We start from the raw sequence: 20,262 nt of genomic DNA on the forward strand, positions 1-20,262 counted from the left end.
GAGCTTGGGGACTTGGGGCAGCCCTGGCCCCAAGAGTCCTGTAACCCAGCCTGGCTGGGTAAGGAAGGCTGTGTCCCAAGCAGTCGGCTTGCCCAAGCTAAAATGAGCTGAGCACTTGCACGGCTGGCCACGGCCTTCTGCCAGACCCTGTTCCCTCACTCCCCAGGCAGGGAAAGCTGGACCATGGTGCCCACGCCTCCATATTGGCCCCATCGAGGTGTCTCCCCCCACTCCAAGGTGGTACTGTGCAGGGTCACAGTCTGGGCAGCCTGCAGGGGCCACTCATTCATGAGCCCCCAGAAGTGCAGGCTGGGACTGTGGGCAGGGTGGCACCGTCGAGTCGCTCTGCATCTGCCAGTTGGTTCAGGCAGGGATAGAAGCGGCACAGAATGGCAGGTCCTGATTTTTCAGAAGCGGCAGGAAATCCAGATTTCTTTTGTGCATAGAAATCTGCTCATTTCAAAGCTGGCAAGCGAACAATGAGGGTCAAACCCAGCAAGCCTGTGCCTTGCAGCAGTTTCTCTGAAATTCACAGAACATCACATTGGGATTACAAGGAGGGCCTTGGTCCAGGCAGGGACTTGCATGTTCTGAAGGGGGCTGGGAGCAGCGGAGTCCAGCTTTCAGATGAGGGATTTGGAGAGGGGCTGGGGAGAGGCGGGCCCTGGGAACTTTGACAAACAGCCATGTTTCCCCATGCCTGTGTGTTGCAGAGGCGCCTCGCTTTGAGTCCATCATGGAGGATGTGGAGGTGGCAGCCGGGGAAACGGCACGCTTCGCAGTGGTGGTTGATGGGAAGCCCCTGCCGGATATCATGTGGTACAAGGTCAGAGGTTGACCTTGTAGGCTGTACCAGGGTGTACCAGGGGGTCTGGGGATGTCTCAGGATGTGGGAACAGGTGCAGAAGGGAGGGGAAAAAAGAAGGCCAGGGTCTAACTGAAGGGTGCAGGGCTACTCGTGGGGAGGCATGGAGGGGCTGCTCTGAGGTCTGGAGTGAGGGTGGGACCTGGCATGGAGTACAGCAGGCCCTTGGTAGAGGCATGGGGCTAGGGCTGGGTTGGAGGTGATGCAACAGCACCACATGTGGCTCTGCAGGATGAGGCTCTGCTGGCCGAGAGCAGCCACGTGAGCTTTGTGTACGAGGAAAATGAGTGCTCCTTGGTGGTGCTCAGCACAGGGGCTCAGGACGGAGGTGTGTACACCTGCACGGCCCGGAATCTGGCCGGGGAAGTATCCTGCAAAGCAGAGCTGGCTGTGCAGTCAGGTGGGCTGGAGTTCCAAGGGTTGGGTGGAAAGGGCCAAGTGGCCTCCCCCATGGATGTGATGGGCCAGCCCTTCCCTCTGACTACTTGTCTTGGGCCCCACTCTATGTTCCTCTTCCCTCCTCTCCCCCACCTGGCCCAACTGCCCTAGGCTCTCTCTTTACCTTCCACCTAACACCAGGCCATCTCTTCCTCAGCTCAGACAGCCATGGAGGTTGAGGGGGTTGGGGAAGACGAGGAGCATCGGGGGCGGAGACTCAGCGACTTCTATGACATCCATCAAGAGATTGGCAGGTGCGGGGTGGGAAGGAGGGGGCACCAGGCAGGGGGCTGCTGCTATTGGAGATCCCCCAGGGTCAGGCAGAAGTGGAAAGGTTCAGTGCTGAGCCCCAAACCCAACCTGTGCCACCAGGGGCGCCTTCTCCTACCTGCGACGCGTGGTGGAACGCAGCTCTGGCCTGGAGTTTGCTGCTAAATTCATCCCCAGCCAGGCCAAACCCAAGGCGTCAGCCCGGCGGGAGGCCCGGCTGCTGGCCCGGCTCCAGCATGACTGCGTCCTGTACTTCCATGAGGCCTTCGAAAGGCGCCGGGGACTGGTCATTGTCACCGAGCTGTATCCTAGGACTGGTTGGGGAGTATGTGTGTGTTGGAGGGACCGGGCAAGGGTCGTGCCTGAATGTCAGCTCCCTTTAACTGCCCATCAGGAACCATATAGCTGTGCAAAGTGGTACCATTGACAGGCAGGATCAGACTGGAAACTCCTGTGAAAACCATCATGTTTTTAGCTTAAGCCTATATAACATTTTTAATTTTTATTTGAAAGGCAGAGTTACAGATAGAGGAGAGACAAAGAGAGACAAAGATCCTCCATCCCCTGTCTTATTCCCCAAAAGGCCACAACAGCTGGAGTTGGGCTGGCCCTAAGCCAGGACCCAAGAACTTTTTCCAGATCTCCCACTTGGGTACAGAGGCCCAAGCACTTGGGCCATCCTCTGCTGCTTTCCCAGGTGCATTAGCAGGAAGCTGGATTGGAAGTGAGACAGCTGGGACTCAAATCAGTATCCATAGGGATGCTAACACCACAATAAGGGGTGCCAACACCCTACTCTGCCAGGGTGCCAGCTCCTAAATTTACATAACATTTAACATGTGCCTGGCAGTCTTCTAAGGGTTTGACAGGAATTTACTTAATCCTTACCCACCTGAGGGGATTGTATTATCCCCATCTGATAGATGATGGGACAGGCATCCAAAGATCAAATGACTTTCTGAGGTCATGGCCCAGTAAGTGGCACAGGCCTTGTCTTATAACATGCAATGCACAGTGTCTGTCCCACCCATTCGTGGGGGAGCAGCAGGCCCTCCCTTCGTTCTGGATGCTGTGCTGAATGAAGGACAGGCCTTACCCTTTTGTAAAAGCTGTGGCTGCACAAAGGCAGGTGGAGGGAAGGATATGGGGTGTTTGGCTGCACGCCCACCGTGTGGCAGGGCGGCCGTGACCTGCATACCAGCCACCCAGGCTGCATTGTTTGAAACCGCCTCTCAGCAAAATGTCCAATTACCCTGTATCATGTGTGACCTTCTGGGTCATTTGCAAGTGGAAGCAGGCAGTTCCGGCCCTAGCCAATGCATTCTGCTATCTCTGCTAGCCCTGTCTGTACTGTGCAGGGACTGGGCAAGGAATGATGAGCTCCAGGGCACAGGTGAGAGTGCCTAGGCTCAGAGAGAGCGAATGTGATTTGCCCAAACTCCACAGCAAGACAGGGCTTGCAGGGTGGTCCATCCCTCAGTGTTGCCACCTGCTGAGGGTGGGCCAAGGCACCCGCCCCTCCCCCCCCTCCGGTGTCAGAACGGTTCTCAGGGTACGGACAGCCCTATGCTCAGTGGCACTAGGGCCAGCCCTGAGCCCTGGTACTGTCCTCATTCTCCTTGACCCTGGATGTAGCTGCACAGAGGAGCTACTGGAGCGAATGGCCAGGAAACCCACCGTCTGTGAGTCAGAGGTGAGGGCCGTGGGTGGCATGAGCTAGGTGGGGCACCAGCTGACCTTCACCTGGCCTCTGAGAACTGGCAGGTGGGTCCTGGGCATGCCATATGTGCCACAAAGGTGTCGGGTTGGTGGGGGAAGAAGGGGATGCACTGTGAGAGTGGCAGCCTGGGGCCAGACCCCTATTTCTTGGGGACTTGTGCCAATCCCCTCCAGATCTCAGCAGACCCCCTCTGAATCCCTCTCCCATAACTTGTATCAGCACTCCCTTTGGGAAGGCATCCCACCCAGACCCCATTGATCTCACTGCAGTCGTACCATGGAGGGTTGTATGAGTTGTGTACTGCACAATTGTATTGTAATAGAAATGGCTCCATTTGTGAAGTTTTGTGAAGAAGCTTCCATCTATGAAGTTGCTAGGCCCAGCCTATGCAGCTGCATTTGTACAAGGTACCCTGGCTTCTGGCAGTTCCAAATCTGTGCCCCAGCCTCGGCCCCCCACCCCCAGCCACCTGTAGGTCACTCCCAGGCATGGCCTGACCTCTTGAACAAATGTAGTACCATCTTGTATTCCCAAGGACTCTAGGTTCCATGTCTCCACAGATCCGGGCCTACATGCGGCAGGTGCTGGAGGGAATCTGCTACCTGCACCAGAGCCATGTGTTGCACCTTGATGTCAAGGTGAGGTACAGGGGGCAGAGGGCAGGGTCCTGGGGCAGGGTCCTGGGGCAGGACGCAGCCCATCACCTCCCTGTCCCACTTGGGTCTTGCAGCCTGAAAACCTGTTGGTGTGGGATGGGGCTGAGGGAGAAGAGCAGGTGCGCATCTGCGACTTCGGCAACGCCCAGGAGCTGACCCCAGGGGAGCCCCAGTACTGCCATTATGGCACCCCAGAGTTTGTGGCACCTGAGATTGTCAACCAGAGCCCCGTGTCTGGAGTCACGGACATCTGGTAATGCCGGGGGGCTGAGCACTATGGTGTTGGGGACGGAGCCTGGGTTCCCTCCTCACCCAGGCCTGGCCCCATCACTCAAACGCACACCTGCCAGTCCTTGACTCCTTGGCTCCCCAGGGGGTCTGCACTTTCCCCTCTGCAGCAAGGCCAATGTGGTTTCGTTGGTCCCCAGACTCCCGTGCGCCAGTCCTCCCATACCCTCTCACTTTTCCAGGTCTGTCTGGGTTCCCAAGTGCAGGGTCTGCCATGAAGGAGGGAAGGAGGCAGTCTGGGAGGGTCCACTCTCCCCAGGGAGGACACATGGCCCCGGACTAGCACAGCAGGCTGCGAATGGGAGGTGTGCTGTTTTCTCACCCACCCCCTCTCCTCTCCCTGCAGGCCTGTGGGTGTTGTGGCCTTTCTCTGGTAAGGACCCCTGCAGGCCCACCACTGACCTTTGCAGGCTCAGCAGCCACACCCTCTCTGCCACTACCACTCACCCTTGCTCCTTCCTGCCCTGCATGGGGAGAGAGGCCAGGGCTGGCTTGGTCCCTCTGAGGCAGGAAACACTGGGTCCTCAGGGGTGGGACAGGCCCGAGGCAGAAAGCCTTGGCTTCTTGCCCAGGTGTGCCCAGCCTCTGCGGTCTTTGTCCTGGCCCCCACAAGAGCATCCCCCATGGTCTCTGCCTCAGTCCCCCTGGACGCTGCCCATCTCCACTGACTGTCCCATCCACCCCCGCAGTCTGACAGGAATTTCCCCGTTTGTGGGCGAAAATGACCGCACGACCCTGATGAACATCCGGAACTACAATGTGGCCTTCGAGGAGAACACGTTCTTGAGCCTGAGCCGGGAGGCCCGGGCCTTTCTCATCAAAGTGCTGGTGCAGGACCGGCTGTGAGTGCAAGCCTTGCCTCCCCTCCTCTGAGCCAGCCTCTGCCCTCAGACACACAAGCCCCTAACTCCAAAGAGGTCCCATTTCCTGAAGCACTGAATGAATGAATGAATGAATGATAATTGCTTCTTTATCCTTTCCAGGAGACCTACTGCGGAGGAAACCCTGGACCATCCCTGGTTCAAAGTGAGTCCTACCCTCCCTGCACGGCGTAGCTACAGGAACCCCTTAATGAGGACCTACATGCCATGGGAATTGTGTAGATGGAGAGCTGTCAGCTCTGTCCAATGGCTCGGCAGATGAGAGCCCTCTTACTCCCAGAAGACCAAGGCTCAAATCCGTGATCCCACCAAGCATCCTCCCTGGGCTCCTCCCCGTGCTGCAGCCCAGTCCAGTCTGACACACTGGTGTCCTAGGTTGGAGTGGGCTGGTTGGCTTAGGCCCTCACTTAGGCACTCCTTGTGGGCAGGGTGCTAACCTGGGCACCTCAGGAGCACAATGCCAGGCACAGGCTGGAAGTGAGATGGGTAGTCGAGTAAGCCCAGAAAGACAGCCTGCAGATAAAGTACCTGTTGACTACCACACTGGGTTGGCAGAAAGTTGAGCTCCTTCTGGGGTCTGTCCTTGAAGTGCCCTGCTCCCACCTCCCCACCCAGAACAAGGTCAAAGCCAGACAGCCTGGGCAGGTGGCTGAGAGCCACATCTGACTCAGTCCAGACTACCAAAGTGCAAAGGGGTGTTGGTCCTGCAGAGAGGAACCAGGGGATGAGCTGGGGCAGAGGCAGCGGTACCCTTGCAAGCCACCAGCTCTGGTGTCTCTGCAGAGGGTCAATGTGCTGGCCAGGACTGTGTCCAGGGGAAGGAAATGCTACCAGGAACCCAGCTCTGCCTGCTCTGTCCTCTGGGTCCTGTCTCTCCATTGCCAAGCTTTCCTAGGGTGACTATTTCCTTCTTCCCTCCTCCCCCCCCCCACTCCGGGGTGCAGACCCAGGCAAAGGGTGCTGAGGTGAGCACAGACCACCTAAAGCTCTTCCTCTCCCGCCGGAGGTGGCAGGTGAGTAGAGCTCGGCAGTGCCCCGACCTTCCCACCTTCTCCCTCTCTCTAACCTCGCCTGTCCCAGGCTATGCCTTTACCCCATGCTGCTTGTCCATCTTCCTGTGGGGTTTCGCTGAATTCCTAGCTTTCGCCCTGACCCCTGGCCCTCCCCCAGCTGTTCTGCTGTGGGTCTGGGCGCTCCTGGGATCTGACTCTAGTTCCCTGTCTCCAGCGCTCGCAGATCAGCTACAAGTGCCACCTGGTGCTGCGCCCCATCCCGGAGCTGCTGAGGGCACCCCCTGAGCGCGTGTGGGTGGCCATGCCGCGAAGGGCGCCCCCCAGCGGCGGCCTGTCCTCCTCCTCCGACTCGGAAGAGGAGGATCTGGAAGAACTGCCCTCGGTACCCCGCCCCCTGCAGCCCGAGTTCTCGGGCTCGCGGGTGTCCCTCACCGACATTCCTACTGAGGATGAGGTCTTGGGGACCCCGGAGACTGGGGTAACTGCCACCCCCATGGACTGGCAAGAACAGGGAAGGGCTCCCTCTCAGGACCAGGAGGCCTGCAGCTCTGAGGCCCTCCCCTCCCCAGGCCAAGAGCCCCCTGTCGCCGCCACAGCCGCTGCTGCGGGGTCCAGCCCCAGGCGGGGAGAGCTCCGCAGAGGCAGCTCGGCTGAGAGCGCCCTGCCCCGGGCCGGGCCGCGGGAGCCGGGCCGGGGCCTGCACAAGGCGGCGTCTGTGGAATTGCCCCAGCGCCGCAGCCCCAGCCCGGGGGCCACCCGTCTGGCCCGGGTCGGCCTGGGCGAGGGTGAGTACGCCCAGAGGCTGCAGGCTCTGCGCCAGCGGCTGCTGCGCGGAGGCCCCGACGACGGCAAGGTCAGCGGCCTCCGTGGGCCCCTGCTGGAGAGCTTGGGGACCCGTGCCCGGGATCCGCGGATGGCGCGAGCCGCCTCCAGCGAAGCAGCGCCCCACCACCAGCCCCCACCCGAGACCCGGGGCTTGCAAAAGAGTAGCAGCTTCTCGCAGGGAGAGGCAGAGCCCCGAGGTCGGCACCGCCGCGCTGGGGCGCCGCTTGAAATCCCCGTGGCAAGGCTCGGGGCCCGCAAACTGCAAGAGTCCCCCTCCCTGTCTGCCCTCAGCGAGGCTCAGCCGTCCAGCCCTGCACGGCCCAGTACCCCTAAGTCCAGTGTCCCCCAGACTGCAGAACTTCCCGCCTCCTCGCCCAAGGATGCGCCACAGCCCTCAGCACCCCACCGTACACAGAAGGTCCCAGAACCCAAGCCCGAACCAGCCCGGGCCTCCAAGCCAGCACAACCCACGGTGGCCCCGCAAATCCCAGCACCGCCCCTCACGCCCTATGCCCAGATCATGCAGTCGCTCCAGCTGTCCGGCCACGAGAAGGCTCTCCCACAGGACCCGGCCCCACAGCCGTCTTCGGCCTTGGCCGAGTCCAAGCCGCACCCAGCCGTGTTCGCCAGGGTGGCCTCCCCGCCCCCGGGAGCCATCGAGAAGCGTGTGCCTCCTGTCGGGGCTCCCCAGGTGCTTGCCGAGAAAGCGCGGGTCACCAAGGTGCCCCCTAGACCGGGCAGCAGCCTCGGCAGCAGTATCGAGAACCTGGAGTCAGAGGCTGTGTTCGAGGCCAAGTTCAAGCGCAGCCGTGAGTCACCCCTGTCACGGGGGCTGCGGTTGCTGAGCCGCTCGCGCTCCGAGGAGCGCGGCCCCTTCCGCGGGGGCGAGGAGGAAGATGGCATCTACCGGCCCAGTCCGGCGGGCACCCCGCTGGAGCTGGTGCGACGACCCGAGCGCTCGCGCTCCGTGCAGGACCTCAGGGCTGTCGGGGAGCCCGGCCTTGTGCGCCGCCTGTCGCTGTCTCTGTCGCAGCGGCTGCGGCGGACCCCGCCTGCGCAGCGCCACCCGGCCTGGGAGGCCCGCGGCGGGGATGGAGAAAGCTCCGAAGGCGGTAGCTCGGCGCGGGGGTCCCCGGTGCTGGCGATGCGCAGGAGGCTGAGCTCCACGCTGGAGCGGCTATCGAGCCGCCTGCAGCGCAGCGGCAGCAGTGAGGACTCCGGAGGTGCGTCCGGCCGCAGCACGCCGCTCTTCGGACGGCTGCGTAGGGCCACGTCCGAGGGCGAGAGTCTGCGGCGCCTGGGTCTACCGCACAACCAACTGGCCACCCAAACTGGGGCCACCACACCTTCAGCAGAGTCTCTGGGCTCTGAGGCCAGCGCCACGTCAGGCTCCTCAGGTGAGGAGAAATGGCAGGTATAGGGAGGGGGCGCGGGTGTTGGGGTGATGGAGGGAGCTTCCAGGAAGGGGTTGCGGGACGGGAGAGTGGAGGCTGGGGACACCCACCAGAGAGATGCGGCTAGAGGCTCTGAAGGTGCAAGGCTGGGCTGGGAGCAGGACAGTTCCGCTTTGCTGATTTTGGCTGGGCAATGGGTCTTTGCAGCTCCGGGGGAAAGCCGCAGCAGGCGCCGCTGGGGCCTCTCTCGGCTGCGGAAGGACAAAGGTTCCTCCCAGCCCAACCTGTCCGCCAGCATCCAGGAGGACTTGGGCCACCAGTACGTGCGCAGTGAGTCAGGTAAGAGGCCTGCTGCTGGGCAGGCGCCTCCCCCTCCAGTCACCACGGAGCAGTCATGGCTGAGTGGAGATGGGCCGCCTTGAGGCGCCTGGGCTGCCTTGGAAAGGGCCTGGAGTCAGGCAGTCAACACGGTGGCGAATAATAGCAGCCGCCGCCATTCATTAGCAAAGCCAAGGGTCCCATTAAGCACTGTCCAATCACAGCCGCGTACAATTCTGCAGCCTTGTTTAGGGCCCATTATTATCATCATTCCTATTTTCCAGGTGAGGAAACAGGTGAAGTGATAAGATGCTGAGGCGCTTGTCCAAGCCTCCAGAGCTAGGAAGTAGAACAGCCGGGCAGCCTGGGCCCGGGGTGCTTCAGGGCACCGTACCTGAGCCTGGCTTTGTCTGGCCTCCTCTTTGGCGGCATGCCCCAGCTGGTTTGTGCAACTGGGCTGGGTTTTGAAAGGGTTTTGAAAGGGTTTAGGGTGGGGATCCCTGCTGTGTGTGTGTGTGTGTGTGTGTGTGTGTGTATCCCAAGCCCCTCTCCTCCCCACTTTCGCTCCCAGCCTGCAGTAACCAGTGTGGATTGTGGATTCAGTTCTTCATGGCTCTGTAGAGCGGACCACCAGCCACCACTCCCAGGCTCCCTTTCCCCATGGAGGCACATCAGCATGGAAAAAAACAGCCTTCAAGGCTAATTGCTAGGAAGGCTTGGGTGGGGAGAGGAGATTTGCCTTAGTCTGCTTCTTACCCGAATGTCTTGGACCACCCCCCTGCCCCTCCAACCTGGAAAGGACCCCATGCAAAAGCTGTGAATTGGGCCACCCTGCCAGACTATACATGCCATCTTCCTCCTCACTGGCCGGTCTTCTACAGTCTCCTGCTGAAACTCCTCAGAAGGGCTCCAGCTGTGCCCAGCTGGCCTTGAGGGTGTCCCTGGCCAGTCATGGTGGGGGGCCGGCTGATAGGGGGCGGGGAAGAGCAGGCAGCCTGCAGAGAGGCCTGGAACAGCTGATCCTTGCCACCTGGGGCCTCCCGCCCAGGTCCGTTTTGCTTGTGCAGCTGATTCCCTGCCAGAGCAGTGGCTCCTGACTTCCCTCCCCACCCCCACCCCAGGAGGCCACGTGACCAGCTGGGACCAGCCCTGTACAAGCAGGGCTAAGGCTGGTGGAGCTAGCCCTGCCCACCCTTCCCCTCTCCCTCTGGCTTCCCTCCCTGTCCCCCGATCTGGAGTGTCACTCCATCTGGAAGTAGCCATGGTTCACGTTGTCTATGGACAGAGTCTCAGTGGGGAACCCCTCCTTGGGGAGCAATGGACCACAGAGGGCAGCTGGGGGGACATGTTACTACCCTGGTCACTCACTCCTACCAAGTGTTCCTATCCTGGCTGGCTCATCCCACTCTCATTCCATTCTGTAGGGTCTCTCTGGATGAAAATCATTCCCCACCCCAGCTGCCAGCTAAAGTAGCCAGATTCCTGTTGGGCTTTTCCTGAAGCACAGTCTCCAGGGTCACAAGCTCCAAAGTTCATGGCGCTGAGGAGCCCTATGCTGGGCCCTGCCATGTCCCCAGTTCTAGAGACCCCTTCTCTGCCTTCCTGAACAGCATGCGCCTCTGGGGTCTGCGCCTGGCTTTGCCTGCAGACCATGTTAGCAACATCAAGATAAACGATACATGCTTATGTTTATGAGCAGCTAATAGGTGTCAGACATGTGCTAAGCACAACCCTCTGAGCTTGGGATGATTGTTACTGTCCTCAATGAGGACTGTGGATGACTTGCCCAAGGTCACACAGGTACTACCTCCAGCCCCCATGTAGAGAACTTGTGCCACCTAGTGGACCTAAAGGAATATGTGGGAGGTCTGGGAGACCCTGCCTAGACTGGGTAGGGGGTGGGAGCTCAAAGCTACCAGCTCTTCTGTTTCCTTGCCCGATGGTGCGCCAGTGGGAGTAGACACTGCAGGATCCTAACCATTCTTGGCATTGGAGATTAGTATCTAGTTTATGTAGCAAATATTTATAGAGCGCTTACTGAATGCCACACTCTGCCCTAGGTGGTTTATAAACAGGTGAGAGAGTTACCAGGCAACCTTGATGGTGCAAGAAAAAAAAAAACTTCCACCCATGGTGAGGGCTTAGAGGAAGGCTATGCTTGCACGAAAGAAAGTTCTCGAAGACATGCCGTGGGGTTCCATATCCTGCATATGGCTGGGAGGAAACAGCCCCTGCTCCCTACCAGTTGCACCAGTGTGCACCTGCATCCTGCCCCTCTCCCCCGCCGCCAGTGGGTGGGCTTCAGGGAGCCAAGAGTCCCTGCAGGTGAGCCAGGGTCCCTGCAGACACATGACAGTCTTTACTCTCCTTCCAGACTTCCCCCCAGTCTTCCACATCAAACTCAAGGACCAGGTGCTGCTGGAGGGGGAGGCAGCCACCCTGCTCTGCCTACCAGCTGCCTGCCCTGCACCCCGCATCTCCTGGATGAAGGGTAAAGCAATTGGCCAGCAGCCCCAGACCCAGAGCATGTGAAGGGCTGGTGGGATGGAGGGCCAATGGGGGTACTTCATGAGCACCACCTTGCCCAGCAGCCTCTCTGGCACTTTTACCACCCACAGACAAGCAGTCCCTGAAGTCGGAGCCCTCGGTGGTCATCGTGTCCTGCAAAGATGGGCGTCAGCTGCTGAGCATCCCTCGGGCGGGCAAGTGGCATGCGGGGCTCTACGAGTGCTCGGCCACCAACGTCCTCGGCAGCATCACCAGCTCTTGCACCGTCACTGTGGCCCGTGAGTGAGCCTGGAGAAGGGCCCCAGCTAGCAGTGTGGAGGTGGGACAGGGTGTGGTAGACCTTGACTGGAGCTGGGGGTAGGGGGTGCTCACTTGGGATTGTTCTTCTCTTGGCAGGTATCCCAGGGAAGCTAGCCCCTCCAGAGATACCCCAGACCTACGAGGATACGGCACTGGTGCTGTGGAAGCCAGGAGACAGCGGGGCCCCTTGCACATACACATTGGAGCGGCGGGTGGATGGTGAGAGACAGGGCAAGATTGAGGAGGCATGGCTAGCAGGTGGCAGAAGAGGCATGTGGGAAGGCAAGGGCCCCCACCCCAGCTAGCCTCTGAGGGCTTGGGTCACCCGCTTCTTTAGCGTCTGTGGCCTCAGCCTCTCACCCTGTGTTGCCTGCAGGGGAGTCTGTCTGGCACCCCGTGAGTTCAGGCATCCCTGACTGTTACTACAATGTCACCCACCTGCCCATTGGCATGACCGTGAGGTTCCGTGTGGCCTGTGCCAACCGTGCAGGGCAGGGGCCCTTCAGCAACCCTTCTGAGAAGGTCTTCATCAGGGGCACTCAAGGTCAGTGGACTAACAAGACAGCAGGGGAAGGAGGAGGAAGGTGACCCTGACCAAGCCCAGGACCACCCCATACCGGGCACGCTGTGGCTTTGCCCCCAGGCCTTCTCGATGACCATTTCATTTCCTCCTAGATTCTTCAGCTCCGCCGTCTGCCGTCCACCAAGATGCCCCTGTTACCTCAGGGCCAGCCAGGGCCCCACCTCCTGACTCTCCTACCTCACTGGCTCCTACCCCAGCACCCCCATCTGCCCCTCTCAGCCCCTCATTTGTCCCCAACCCTGCCAACCAGGCCTTGTCCTCCCTCAAGGCTGTGGGTCCACTGCCCCAAACCCCTCCACGCAAGCACAGAGGCCTGCAGGCCACACAGCAAGCAGAGCCCACCTCACCCAGCATCCAGGTCACCCCCAGTGAGCCCAAGTCTTTCGTTCCCGCCACTGGGACTCCCACCCCAGTCCCCACCCTTCAAGGGGCTAAGCCGATGTCTTCCCCTACTCCGCTCTATATGGTGACTTCCTTCGTATCTGCACCTCCAGCTCCCCAGCCTCCAGCCCCCGAGCCCCCTCCCGAGTCCACCAAGGTGACCGTGCAAAGCCTCAGCCCAGCCAAGGAGGTGGTGGGCTCCCCAGGGGGAGGTCTGCCCAACTCTCCCAGGCTGGAGACCACCACCCTCCGACAGGGCCTCCCCCAGAAGCCTTACACCTTTCTGGAGGAGAAGGCCAGGCAAGCAGGGACTGGGAACGGGTGGGGACGGGGAGGGGAATGGAGGCACTCAGAGGATGAAAGGGAAGACCCCTCACACACACTGTAAGGGCCAGACTATGGGGAGGGATCTGAGCTGTGGGCCTCAGGAAGAACAAGCTTGGACATGGTCAACACTGCCCTGAACTTGGCAGCCACAGGATCCCAGCTCAATGACCCTGAGAGGGGGACCCTTCATCATCACCACCATTTTGTAAACGGGAAGACAGAAAAAGTAATGGGTTGGCCTAAGGTGCAGAGGGGAGACTTGAACCCTGGTTCCTAGGATTGCATTCTGGAGCCCATACTAGAATTTTAAGATATAAGCAAACTTACAGGAGGGAGGGAGAGAGAAAGGGAGAGAGAATTCCATCCACTATTTCATTTTCCAAATGGCCACAATGGCCAGAACTGAGCCAGTTCAAAACCAGGAACTTCTTCTGGGTCTCTCATGTGGATATAGGGGCCCAAGCACCTGCACTATTGCTGCTGATTTTCCAGACACATTAATAAGGAGCTGGATTGGAAGTGGAGCAGCCAGAAATCAAACCTGTACCTCTATGGGAGGTGTGGCTGGCACCAAAGGCAGTAGCTTTACTCACTACACCACACCACTGCCCCCAGTAAACCACTATGTTTTTGCCCCTAAAGGTCTCTACATCCCCGTTAGCTTTCACAATGGGAGTGTCCCCCTATTTCCTCTGAGTCTGTGCTGTGTTCCTTCCCCGCTACCCCAACCCACACTCAGGGGTCGCTTTGGCGTTGTGCGAGCCTGCCGAGAGAATGCCACAGGTCGGACGTTCGTGGCCAAGATTGTGCCCTACGCAGCTGAGGGCAAGCGGCGGGTCCTGCAGGAGTACGAGGTGCTGCGGACACTGCACCACGAGCGGCTCATGGCCCTGCATGAGGCCTACATCACCCCTCGGTACCTTGTGCTCATTGCCGAAAGCTGTGGCAACCGGGAACTCCTGTGTGGCCTCAGCGACAGGTAGTAGCAGGGAACCCAGGGCAAGCAGAAAGTGAGGGCAGAGAGGGCTGAGCTGGACCTTGGGCTTCACCTACCCTGTTCCCCCACCACATCCCACAACAGGTTCCGGTATTCAGAAGATGATGTGGCCACCTATGTGGTACAGCTGCTTCAAGGCCTGGACTACCTACATGGCCGCCATGTGCTCCATCTGGACATCAAGCCGGACAACCTGCTGCTGGCCCCTGACAATGCTCTCAAGATTGTGGACTTTGGCAGCGCCCAACCCTACAATCCGCAGGCTCTGCGGCCCCTCGGTCACCGCACGGGCACACTGGAATTCATGGGTGAGACAGCCAGCTGCCAACCATAGTGGGGAAAAGAGGAGTGGAGGCGAGGCACAGCCAAAGAATCAGCACCCAGGGTCCACGTCACTTTGAGTGCCTACTGAATACAAGGGCATGGACTAAGTCTGTCTTGGGTGGCTGCAGCTTTTGTGAGTAGGAGCTGGTGCCCCCAGACTCTCAGCCCCTCAGGAGTTCCAGGCACTCCCCACTACATAGTTCATCCCTCTGGTGCCTTGCATGTCTGCTGAGCACTTTCTCCTTCTCTGTCCCGTCTGCTGGCCCCCAGGGCCTGCTGTGTGCTCTATCCTTGGTCTAGTGTCCCCAAGACCTCCTGGGGAATTCCTTGCCTCTCCCCATGCTCTGGTGGATCAACACGACCCTGTCTCTCATCAGCTCCTGAGATGGTGAAGGGAGACCCCATTGGCTCTGCCACAGATATCTGGGGAGCAGGTGTGCTCGCCTACATCATGTGAGTACCCTGTGACCTTGCCTGCCTACATACCTCCACCTCCTCCCTGGGTAGCACTATCCCATGGAGTCCCCCATGCTGATGTCCCCCATGCTTGGAGATGAAGTCTCAGCTGCCTGAACTGTCTTGTGCACCACAGGCTCAGTGGACACTCGCCATTCTATGAGCTAGACCCCCAAGAGACAGAGGCTCGGATTGTAGGGGGGCGTTTTGATGCCTTCCAGTTGTACCCCAATACATCCCAGAGTGCCACTCTCTTCCTGCGAAAGGTCCTCTCAGTACATCCCTGGTGAGTGTCCCCCACCCACACCACACCAGCCAACCTCCCAGCATGACCTTGCCCCTGGCTGACACAGCCTGGATCCAGCCCGTGCCCAGTAGTCCCCAACTCCTCCCCTACCCCTAGTCATAACATTGCTGCCACTTCTGCTTGGTTGGTCCTGCTTCCTGCCACAGAAAGCATGTTGCCAGAGATGACATTGCAGGGGTGGATTGGGCAACAGGAGCCCACCTGCTCCAGGCTCACTGTCCTGCTGTACTCTGGCAGGAGTCGGCCCTCCTTGCAGGACTGCCTGGCCCACCCTTGGCTTCAGGACGCCTACCTGATGAAGCTGCGCCGCCAGACGCTCACCTTCACCACCAACCGGCTCAAGGAGTTCCTGGGCGAGCAGAGACGCCGCCGGGCCGAGGCCGCCACCCGCCACAAGGTGCTGCTCCGCTCCTACCCTGGCAGCCCCTAGAGAGTAATGGGCACGGACCACAGCCCAGCCTGGGGCTTCCTCTCCGGACTTCTCCACCCACGCAGTGGGATGTTCCAGGGCCTACAGCGAGCTGGGTGGGCTGGGGCTCCGGTTACCACCAGCAACAACCTCTGGCTAGGGCCATACCTCACGGGCCTGCGGGGGGAGGGGAGGGAGGGGAGCGGACACAGGCCCCAGGGCTCTGGCCTGATGCTACCACCCCTGGCCAGAACCATCGCAGCCACTCACTGGCCAGGTTGGGCAAGGGCAGAATCGGGAAGAAGAACAAGAAGGAAATGGGCAAGTGAAGAGAAAGACAACTGAGGAAGAGGGAGGGAAGACTCTAGGATAGTTGTTGCAGGTGAAGAGACCGGTGGTGCAGCTCAGGGAGGGTCAAGGAGGGTGGGTGAGGTTGGGGGGGAAGCCGTAAGAGGAAGAAGCTTAGGTAGCAGCACAGCAGACTGGCAGCAAATGTGGGTGAAGTAGGAACAGAACACAAAGATGGCGACAGGACGCCAGAACCAGAACATGAGAGAAGGTGGGGACTCACAGCCAAGTGGGATCTAGATGGGCCTACGGCAGGCATCCCAGAAGTCAAGCCCCGCCCCTCCAGCTGATCCTGCCTTGTGGGCCATTGGATACAGCTCTGGGCCTTCTGCCAGCCCAAGGATGCCCCTGCCATCTGTGTATGGCCTTTGCCCATCTTCCCAATCATATTTATTTATTTATTGACTTTTGTGAAATTTTCCTTTCCATCCAACCCCTGTGGCCCATGTTGTTCTGCCCATCCCCACCACCCTCCTCAACCCCTGCCATCCAGCTGTTTGTGCAGCTCTCTGTCTGTCTGTCACCAGGAATAAAAACGGCAAGCAGCAAGTCCTGAGTGGTCTCTGGTGGCCTGGAGTGGGTGGAGGGACCGTGGCGGGTTGGGGGAATAGTGATTGGGAGTGAGCCCCGGTCTAAGATCATTCAGTCCTCTCTGAGCTGGTAAGAACCTGAGAGCCTGTGAACACACAGTCAGACACAGCAGCCAAAGACCCCTGGTGGGGCAGAGAACTGCAAGAGAAGCCAGGACGGGCTGAGCCTCAACCCCTTGGAGCCCCAGCACAGGTCCAAGCCCACCAGAGAAGGGGCTGTGTGTGCCCAGGCCAGCTGCATCTGGTGTGTTACAGGGCTGAAAGCCATTTTTTTAAAGATTTATTTGCTTTTATTGGAAAGGCAGATGTACAGAGGGGAGAGACAGGGAGGAAGATAGGTCCAATGGTTCACTCCCCAAGTGGCTGCAATGGCTAGAGCTGAGCCATCCGAAGCCAGGCGCCTCACCCGGGTCGCCCACAAGGGTGCAGGGTCCCAAAGCTTTGGGCCATCCTCCCCTGCTTTCCCAGGCCACAAGCAGGGAGCTGGATGGGAAGTGGAGCCGCCAGGATTAGACCAGCGCCCATATGGGATTCTGGAGTGTTCAAGGCGAGGACTTTAACTGCTACATTATCACGCCAGGCCACACTTTTTCTTAAGATTTATTTAATTGCTTATTTATTTGAAAGATTTACAGAGAGAAGGAGAAAGAGAGAGAAAAATCTTCATTCCCCATTGGCTCATAATGGCCAGAGATGAGCTGATCTGAAGCCAGGAGCCAGGAGCTTCTTCTAGCTCCCCCACATGGATACAGGTACCCAAGGCTTTGAGCCATCCTCAACTGCTTTCCCAGGCCATAAGCAGGGAGCTGGATTGGAAGTGAAACAGCCAGGACATGAACAGGTGCCCATATGGGATGTTAGCACTTGCGAGTGGTGGGTTAGGTAATTGAGCCATCACACTGGGCCCTGGACCTTCTTGTCCCCACAGAATGTGTGGTATACTGAGGCATCCTAACTTTGCTCACTCTCCTGTAGTGCCACCAAATGGTCCCTGAGGTCATAGATTTGAACTATTATGCCCTAGGGCAGCTGGGGTAAGGGTGATCCAAGTCTCCAGGGGCACTGGCTGCTCCACACATGACACGCTCCCTGCCAACAAAACCTTTCACCAGAAGCCATAAGGCTGCCAGCTTAAGGTTGTTCAGCTGTCTCCAGCTTGAACAACCCTTAGCCCAGCCCAGCCCAGCCTCTCTGGCTTCTCCAAATGCCAGTGGAGAGGCATTTCCTATCATCATAAAGTTAACAGGAGGATACAGCCAGCTGGGAGGGATGAGGGAGACACCTTGCCCACCTGTCATTTTACTGATGAAGATCTACAGTGTGCCTACATGCATCTCCAAGGCCCTACACCCTGCCAGTGTTTTCGTATAAAAACGAGTTGCCTGAACTCATATCTTGATAAATGGTAAAGTTCCTCTGCTGCTCCCCCTCCACCACCCTGCTCTGTCTTGAGCTCCCTTCCCATCTCCATTGGAAATGGCATGTGAACTGCTTGTTCCAAAGCTGCAGTAGCAAAGGTAATTTATGGCAGCAATGCTGTGTCACAATTGCTCCGATCAAAAGGTGACAGTGCCTCGCACCGGGCGGGTGGGAAGGCACAGTACTGCAGGCACCTCTCCCCTCCCCGTCCCCTCCAGTGTCTGGGCTAGGGAGCCGAGCAGGGACTCCAAGCATGGATCAGAGGGTGCCCTGAATCCCACCTCAACCCCCACCCCAAGCAGTCTGTATCTGCTACATGCCAGTTTATGTCCCCATAAGTGCTCAGAGCAGATCCAGGATTGTCTGGGGAGCCCCTGGTCTGATCACCTATGAGGACAGTGCAGACCAGCCCCACTCCATCGATGGAGAAGACACGAGTCAGGATGGAAGGGCTGCTGCTCTAATGATCCTTTCCTTTTCTTCTTGGTTTATCTCCGTTTGACCACCAGGGGGCACAGTGCAGAACTGGCAATCCTAGGTGGAGTAAAACTGGGAGTGGGGAGGACTTGCCAGGCTGGCGTTAACAGCCACGTGGCACACTGGAGGTATTGGCCTTAAGGATCTTGAAGTCTGGGGCTATGGATACCACCTGACCTGGAAGGGGCCAGGCCTCAGCCACCTGTCCAGGCACTGATGTGAGCTGACCAAGGGCCGTTTGGGTTTTGCTCACTGAGCCAGCCCCTGAGGCTGAGCCAGCATCCCAACCATTCTCAGACTACATAAATCAGGAGTCCACTTGGGTCGGGAGCAAGGAGTGTGGTATGTGGCTGGGTCTCACAGGGCTTGTGGGGAAAGAGATGTATTAAAACCATACACCTAGCCATGCCCCTGCTGTGTTACTGGAAAGGGGCCTGTGCCACCTGCCAGCCAGCTGGTCATCGTCCAGGGTGTGTCCCGTCCTCAAAGAAACTCTGGAATTGTCTGTATCCCCTGGGAGGTCCTGATAGGGAAGAGCAGAAGCTGGGAACCCCCCTGCACAGTCCGGACCCCACCCACCAGACCCCAGTGTGTCCTCCATCCTGTTTGCTGTCCAAAGCAGCCCCTGCCAAAAAATGAAGAAACAAAACCAGCCATCCCACCTCCAGAATGTGTGTTGGGCATCCCCCATCCCCAGGTACTGGGTGTGACCACTTGCATCCAGGCCTCCCAGGGGGCCCCAGTTGGAACTGCCATGCTTGTCTTTCCTGACCATGTCCACATCCAAGATGTGATGGTTGGGCCCAATGCCTCGCTGATCCATGGCAGAACGGCCACACTGGCATGCTGCTGTCTGGGTTTTTCAGCTAGGTTTATTGGCTGAAGTAAAGGCAGTGATGGACCCAGGACCCTGACGTGGAGGCTCAAGTGGCACGAGATGGCGACAGGGCAAACCTAGGCCTGGGCAGCATCGATGTCACCAACCCATTTGGCCAGCCCTCCAACTCAGCGCCCGCCCTTGTAGAGGATATCAGCTCCCCGTGCCAGCGCAGGGCACAAAGCAGCAGCAGAATCCCCCGAGCGTGGATGGCCCTAACCAGCCCGGGGCAATCGCCACTGGGCGCAGCCAGTGGGAACTGGACCCCCGCAATCTCACCCACAGCGCTGCCTGGGACACACAGCCGTGCTGACCCGGTGTGTTCCTCCCTCCCGACCATGTCATCCGGCCCCACTCAGCTGGAGAAATCAGCTGGGGCCTCTGGCCCAGACCGCTGCCCCACCCCTTGGATCCTCCCTCCCCTCCCCGACAGCGCAAAGCCGGAGTAAATGGTAAGATAAAAACAGATTTCTGGGCCCGGCAGCGTGGCCTAGCGGCTAAAGTCTTCGCCTTGAATGCCCCGGGATCCCATATGGGCGCCGGTTCTTATCCAGGCGGCTCCACTTCCCATCCAGCTCCCTGCTTGTGGCCTGGGAAAGCAGTCGAGGACAGCCCAAAGATTTGGGACCCTGCACCCGCGTGGGAGACCTGGAAGAGGTTCCTGGTTCCGGCTTCGGATCGGCGCGCACCGGCCCGTTGCGGCTCACTTGGGGAGTGAAACATCGGATGGAAGATCTTCCTCCCTGTCTTTCCTCCTCTCTGTATATATCCGGCTTTCCAATAATAATAAAATCTTTAAAAAAAAAACAGATTTGAAGGACTCGCCTAGAGCCACACCCTCCGCAGGGTCGAACCTCAGCTGGTAGGGCGAAAGTCCTACCCTCCCTGCGTCGCGTTCCCCTCCTCTTCCTCTAGTCCCAGCAAACAGCCCCGGCAATGTTAGGGCACGCAAAGGCACGGTGGGGACAACTATGCGGAGAATAAGAGACAGCGGGCGCCGGACCCGGCCTGGACCAAGAACAGGGAGGACACGGAGCAGGACCACAGTGGAGCGTTGGGCTCTGCGGCCGGGGCGGGGCTCAGGCCCGGGCCCAGGAACTGCACGAGGGTTGGCTGGGGCGCTGAGGGTCTCGGGGACCCGGCTGACCAGCGAGTGCCCCTGCCCTCCGGGGAGCTCTTCGAGGTCGGCTGCGGCACCAGGACGCTGAGCGTCCGCTGGGTCAAGCCTGCCAGTACGAGGTGCACACGGAGCACAGCTTGGCCACGGATCAGCATTTTGCCTGTGGGGACG

At 59.2% G+C, this 20,262-nt stretch overlaps 1 protein-coding gene across 7 annotated transcripts in view; it reads left to right on the plus strand.

Annotated features, from left to right (window-relative positions):
* The window catches only part of SPEG (striated muscle enriched protein kinase), a 53,215-nt gene extending 37,077 nt beyond the window's left edge, over window positions 1-16,138 (plus strand). For all 7 annotated transcript variants that reach the window (XM_004576798.3, XM_058665047.1, XM_058665045.1 and 4 more), the window contains 23 exons: window positions 714-826; window positions 1,097-1,265; window positions 1,461-1,557; window positions 1,676-1,876; window positions 3,209-3,266; window positions 3,854-3,931; window positions 4,024-4,202; window positions 4,584-4,610; window positions 4,927-5,079; window positions 5,221-5,263; window positions 6,063-6,131; window positions 6,346-8,353; window positions 8,558-8,689; window positions 11,043-11,159; window positions 11,287-11,454; window positions 11,573-11,695; window positions 11,853-12,020; window positions 12,152-12,740; window positions 13,507-13,746; window positions 13,849-14,072; window positions 14,466-14,541; window positions 14,681-14,830; window positions 15,089-16,138. In XM_004576798.3, coding sequence (XP_004576855.2) covers window positions 714-826; window positions 1,097-1,265; window positions 1,461-1,557; window positions 1,676-1,876; window positions 3,209-3,266; window positions 3,854-3,931; window positions 4,024-4,202; window positions 4,584-4,610; window positions 4,927-5,079; window positions 5,221-5,263; window positions 6,063-6,131; window positions 6,346-8,353; window positions 8,558-8,689; window positions 11,043-11,159; window positions 11,287-11,454; window positions 11,573-11,695; window positions 11,853-12,020; window positions 12,152-12,740; window positions 13,507-13,746; window positions 13,849-14,072; window positions 14,466-14,541; window positions 14,681-14,830; window positions 15,089-15,281 — 5,375 coding nt within the window. In that variant the 3' untranslated portion in view covers window positions 15,282-16,138. The remainder of the gene's footprint in view (window positions 1-713; window positions 827-1,096; window positions 1,266-1,460; window positions 1,558-1,675; window positions 1,877-3,208; window positions 3,267-3,853; window positions 3,932-4,023; window positions 4,203-4,583; window positions 4,611-4,926; window positions 5,080-5,220; window positions 5,264-6,062; window positions 6,132-6,345; window positions 8,354-8,557; window positions 8,690-11,042; window positions 11,160-11,286; window positions 11,455-11,572; window positions 11,696-11,852; window positions 12,021-12,151; window positions 12,741-13,506; window positions 13,747-13,848; window positions 14,073-14,465; window positions 14,542-14,680; window positions 14,831-15,088) is intronic.
* Window positions 16,139-20,262: the final 4,124 nt, after the last annotated feature.

This window comes from Ochotona princeps, chromosome 5 (genome assembly GCF_030435755.1).
Source record: "Ochotona princeps isolate mOchPri1 chromosome 5, mOchPri1.hap1, whole genome shotgun sequence".
NCBI lineage: Eukaryota > Metazoa > Chordata > Mammalia > Lagomorpha > Ochotonidae > Ochotona > Ochotona princeps.